Genomic DNA, 6,000 nt, shown 5'->3' with positions numbered 1-6,000 from the left:
TGGTGAGAAAACATTAGTATATACACACAAGAACTAACAAACTAACAAACTGACATAACTAATCTACATACCACCTTTCACGTATCAAACACGCAAACCAATTTTATTCCTAGAAGAACTCACTGCTAAACATGTATGTACAAACCTGATTCAACGCTTTCAATTTCAGTCACTCAATCACTATCCCTCTCATCCCTAGGTTGACCAGCTTTTGGGGTCTTTCGTAATAATTCAACAAGAGAGAGTTGCAAACAACACTGACTGAAGAGACTGCCATTGCAGCTCCAGCAATCCATGGTGGTAGACGAAATCTGGTGGATGGGAAGAGGACCCCTGCAGCTATAGGGATACCAAGAATGTTATAACCCAAAGCCCAAATGTAGTTCAGACGGATACGTGAAAATGTTTTTTGGGAAAGATCAATGGCAGTTATCACATCCTCCAAACTGCTCTTCATGAGAACTATGTCAGCAGCCTCCATAGCAATGTCTGTCCCAGCGCCAATTGCCATTCCAACATCTGCAGCTACAAGTGCTGGCGAGTCATTGATTCCATCACCAACCATTGCCACTATATAGCCTGAGGCCTGTAAAAGATAGATTGAATCAGGCATATGGTAGAACTAACGAAAAAGCTGAATCTAATACAATAAATATATGTTTCAGTTGCATTAAGGAAGGATTCACAAAGCTGAGCTACATTTGCTTTAGTCTCCATAACTTGCTATATAAGGATGCAGTTGGAGAATTTTCAGGAAGCCAAAATTTGGATTTGGATTTAACTCATCAATCAGAAAAATGCCTAATCAAACCACCAAAGTCTCCTGCCATCAGATGTTCTCATGTATCTCACATCAAAAAAACAAAGAGCAAAAAAATCAAAGCCGTTTTTCCCCAAACCCAGGTTATACATTCTTCTATACCTGTAAATCCTTCACTTTCTCTGCTTTCTGCTCTGGTCTGGCTTCTGCAATAACAGTTTCAATCTCGACTTCCTTCGCAATGGCATTGGCTGTTCCCCAATTGTCACCTGTCACCATGATGCTCTTAACTTTCATAGACTTGAGAATTGAAATGACTTCTTTGGCTTCTGGTTTCAGTGGGTCAGATATCGCTAGAACTCCTATAACTTCACTGTCAAAGGATACTAGAATCCCGGTCTGAGCCATCCCTTCAGTTTCTGCCATCATCTCTTCAGCATCAACTGGAATGAATATGTTGTGTTCCAACATCATATGCTTGTTCCCCACTATTATTTCCTTGTTTCGAACAATGGCTTTCACTCCATGACCAGTAATCGAGGTAAAGTCTCGTGCTTCAGGCCAGGTAGGGTTCTCTCCATCTTCTCTGAATTTCTTGGCATACTCAACGATAGCCTTGGCTAATGGGTGCTCACTATTCACCTACAGATATATACTACCAATTTCATTAAACGACAATATCAACCTTAATCAATTTAGGTACAAAATGATATAATTAGCCTACTTCTAGAAGAATAAGTTAAATTAATACCTCAGTTGCAGCAACAAGTTCATAAAAATCTCGTAGTACCATATTCTTCAGGAGTCTTGTGTTAACAACAACTGGTTTACCAACTGTAAGTGTTCCAGTTTTGTCGAACACAATACAGTTCACCTACAAAATCAATAATTCACCCATAAGAAAAAAAGTTCATCAGTGTCTCAAAATGGCCTCACCAACAACAACATTTCCTAGAAATTGTGAATATGTAAAATTTCTGCTAGGCAAAGAAATAGAGTTGAGCAGTATTTTCCTATACTCTGTCAACCAAACAATGACAACAAATTAGTCTTATTCCAAATATTTGAGTAGGCTACGTCAATCTTCAGTCAAAAGCTATTTGGAATCCATAGCACACTTTCCTTTTTTACCAATCAATAAACTCTAATTCTCTTGTGTTCATAGAATTCCTTGCATCTATTCTTCCAACAAATTCCTACTTAGTTTACCAACAATAATCCCTATTCTTATCTGCACAGTAGACAAAGATGTTAGATACTAACCTTATGAGCACTTTCTAATGCTTGGCCTCCTTTGATTAAAACACCCTGGGAGGCACCAACTCCCGTACCTACCATGACAGCAGTTGGGGTTGCTAGAACAAGAGCACATGGGCAGGCTATAACTATAACAGAGATTCCAAATTGGAGGGCTAGCTGAAAGCTATCCATAGAAGATGGAATCCAAGCATCAGGGTACCCATGGAACTTTCCCGCCAAAAACCAGGCAAGCAAAGTTGAACATGACAGGATGATGACCTGCAAAATATATCTGGTTCTTTAAAGGGCCTGTGCATGAGTCAGAAACAAACGCCTGCGTGCTTTTAACATACCAGAGGCACAAAGTATTTGGAGATACGGTCAGCAAACTTCTGTACAGGAGCTTTAGCCATCTGGGCAGACTCAACAAGTCGAACAATCTGTGAGAGAGCACTCTCAGATCCCACCCTTGTTGCCTTGATATGTAACGCCCCATTCTCATTCAGAGTTCCTCCAATCACTGTGTCACCTTCCCTCTTTGCCACCAGCCGTGCTTCCCCTGTAATCATGCTCTCATTTACATGGCTCTGCCCCCATACAACAAAACCATCTGAAGCTACTTTTGACCCAGGAATAATTTTAATCACATCATTTTTTTGGATTAACCGACTATCGATTTCTTCTTCTTTTACAACATTTCCTTCATCATCCAAAGATAACAAGATTGCCGTGTCAGGTGCCAAGTCCATAAGCTTAGCAATTGCCGCGGATGTCTTCACCTTAGCCAACACCTCAAGATACTTTCCAAGAAGAATAAATGAGATAAGCATTGAACCAGTTTCAAAGAAATCCGTTCCCTTAAATTCTGGAGATGTGGCAGCTCTCAATACCGAGTAGACTGAATAGAAGTAAGCTGCATTTGTTCCTAATGCAATTAGAACATCCATGTTAGCATAACCATGGCTTAATGCTCTATAGGAGCCAGCATAGAATCGCCAGCCGATTATGAACTGTACTGGAGTGGACAACACCCACCTTAAAATCTCTCCGACAGTAAGCATATTGACCACTTTTGTGTCTAATACATGCTTGATTCCAGGGATATATATGAAGACCATGGACGTTAAAACTAAAGGAATTGTGAAAACCAGGCTCCATAAGAAGGATCTATAGTATTGCTTAATCTCCTCCTGTTTATAGGACTCTCTCCCTCCCCCTTCAGGAAAAATCATGGCCTTGAATCGCCTAGACTCCGTTGATGACTCAGTCACATCGATAAAATTTCTTGGACCCATCATGTCTGGTTTGTATGAAAGGGAAATTTTGTTTATTTCATGATTTATTTCGATGTCTTGAACCCCTGGGAGTGCTTGAAGAGAATTTTCAATTAATCTCATGGAATTCTGAGTCCGTACACCTTCAACCTTAAGCTGTATCTTGCTCATGTCTTCGCCAGTACTAATAAGTATGGCTTCAAACCCTGTATCTTCTATGGTTTCCAATAGCTGATTGTGGCTCACCAACTTTGGATCATAATGAACTTCAGCTTCTTCAGTAGCTAAAGCCACTCGGGCCTGTTTTACACCATTTATTGCTTGCAAAGCTTTCTCAACAGTGGAGGAGCAAGTAACGCAAGTCATTCCATTAATGCGCATTTTGCATACTTGACTGGATCTTTCATCATTCTCTTCTTTTATCAGTGTTGCTTCAAATCCTACATCTTCGATGGTTTCACGAATTGCCTCCTCCTATACAATATTAGAATGTGTCTACATATTACTTGAATGCAATTTAGCATATTCGGAATGGAAAGTAAGAGTAGAAAATCATGATAACTCATCAAACAACGAGAATCCATTACATCACCATCCGAGCTTTTATCTCAAAATTTTCGGGTCGGCTACATGAGTATACGAGAAAATCAACGAGAATCCATTACATGTATTCGTTTCGGCCATTCATTTCTATCTACAATCATACTTTCATCAACTCTTATTGAATCTATATCTTTTCTCAAAATTAAATATGAAGACACATCTGTCTAAAAATATGTAGAATCAGTTAGTAGTGTCAACACTTCGTTCTAGAGATATAAAAGTCTAATTCCTAATCAGATTTGACCAATTAATTAATCTAGAACAGTAGTGCTTAGCGTGGTTCCTGTTATTTGTTTTGCATAAAATTATTGTGACAAAGAAAAAGAGAAACAAAGCAAGCAATGAAGAATTGAAGATGGAGGGGCAAAATTAGGCTTCAAAGTGTTTGTCAAGAAGGAAAAACACTGAGCAACATAGTGTGCTCTAAGCATGCTGTCAGGGGACTGTTGTTCATGCTATATTCATGTTGCTCAAATTCAGAGCAGCATATCTGGAGTATTAGGCATCAATAGTTAAGACCCCACCATTCCATATAAAAACAGGAAATGAAAAAAAAAAAAAAACAAACATTTTCTGGAAAATTGTCAGAGGGTGAACAGACCACTGGTTGGGTTAAAAACTTAGAACTTATAAGTGTGGGGCTGACCTTTCTTTTAGGTGGTCAGGGATTCCAAAATTGTCAATATCCAATTCAAGGGAACCATATATGTTAAAAAGAGAGCTTTCAAAATCAAATCCCCAAGTGCATTATTATTCTTCCATAATTATAAACAGTAACTATTATTCCAAATGGTAATCAACAAATCATAGCAGAATCACAAATATTTCAACTATGTTTAACATTGACTTGAATCGTCAAATGAAACAGAAAATCTGTAAATCTGAAATCGGTAGCATAAAACTTACATTAACAAACCTAGGGTAGAAATTGACGACAGCCTTCTTGTTCAAGACATCGACAACAGCCTCCCGAATCCCTGTTAGTCCCCGGATTCGCTGCAGGCAGAGCATGCCATGTCCATCACAGAGTAGGTAGCTGTCGCCTCATCCGACCCCTTCTGATCGGAGTCTTTCGGACAGTTTGGCCTGGGCGACAAGTCCCCGTGAACACTCATTCGTAAGCACCTAAACGCCAACAACTTGGCAGCCATGAAGAACAAAAGCTTGAGGTATTGCTCTTCACGAGTATTCAATTTTCACTGCAAAAAGCAAGAAACGAAAAGATTAAGGGACTGTTTGGTGCAGCGTCCCTGCTACCATGAAAGAACGTTGCTTCCATACTAAAAAAAATCCATTTTGAATTTGGAGGGCAATGTTTTTTTCTTTTCTTTTCTTATGTATGTGGGGAAGAGTTTCCACTTCCAATCTTTTTGTTTTTTTAGTTTCTTTTGTTGGACTTTATAAAAAGTATTCCAAATTCAAAAACTATAATTAAATTCAATACTCCATATTAATTATAAAGTAGTACTTTTTATAAAGTACACTCCATAATAATTAAAGTATTTTCCTAAAGTAAGTGAAAAAAACTAAAATTTATAATTGTACATGGTGTTTTATCCCGCAATACCAATTCAGATGTTTTATCTCTAACAGGTTGTATATATGCATGTCGTTTCTCTTCAAGATGTGTATTGAAGCAATTGAAGAAAATTTGAGATCTTGTTTCAGCTTCAATTGTTTGTTTCACGTTTATTCTCTTGTGCGATAGATCAAATATATAGGTGATTAGTAGAGTGTTTAATTGTGAGAGAAAAACACCAAAACCTTTGTGAAGATTCTCTAGTGGATTCCAGATTCATAGGCGGTCATCTGAAGACCCTTGATGGACACTAAGGTTGGTTTGAGCTTGGATTCCCAGTAAAATCGTCACGTTGCAAATCCTTGATGGATTCTGAGGTACATTACTGCTAAAGTGGATTTCAGCTATGTGAAACATACGCTAGATAAAGGTGTATTGTGATTCAAAGAAATAGAGTGAATGAAGCTAGGTTCTATTCTTTCTAACCTTTTTCGTAAATAGTGGATTGTTTCAATGTTGGTCGCTTTACAAGCTCGAGATTTTCTCCCTTTTAGATTTTCTCATAAAAATTAGGGGAAATTCAAGATCAGTGCCTTTAAGGAGAC

The 6,000-nt window shown here is 38.4% G+C and overlaps 1 protein-coding gene across 1 annotated transcript; it reads right to left on the bottom strand.

The window, feature by feature from the left end:
• LOC119987363 (probable copper-transporting ATPase HMA5) lies at positions 1–5,027 on the bottom strand. Its single transcript, XM_038832250.1, is given in 7 exon segments — positions 1–586; positions 923–1,402; positions 1,512–1,634; positions 2,024–2,278; positions 2,353–3,747; positions 4,783–4,871; positions 4,874–5,027. Coding segments are annotated over 7 exon segments (2,913 nt in total). The 3' UTR covers positions 1–169.
• Positions 5,028–6,000: the final 973 nt, after the last annotated feature.

Source organism: Tripterygium wilfordii, chromosome 20, assembly GCF_013401445.1.
Source record: "Tripterygium wilfordii isolate XIE 37 chromosome 20, ASM1340144v1, whole genome shotgun sequence".
In the NCBI taxonomy this organism is placed as follows: Eukaryota; Viridiplantae; Streptophyta; class Magnoliopsida; order Celastrales; family Celastraceae; genus Tripterygium; species Tripterygium wilfordii.
The sequence above is the reverse complement of the archived record's forward strand: the minus strand, read 5'-3'. Positions and strand labels throughout refer to the sequence as shown.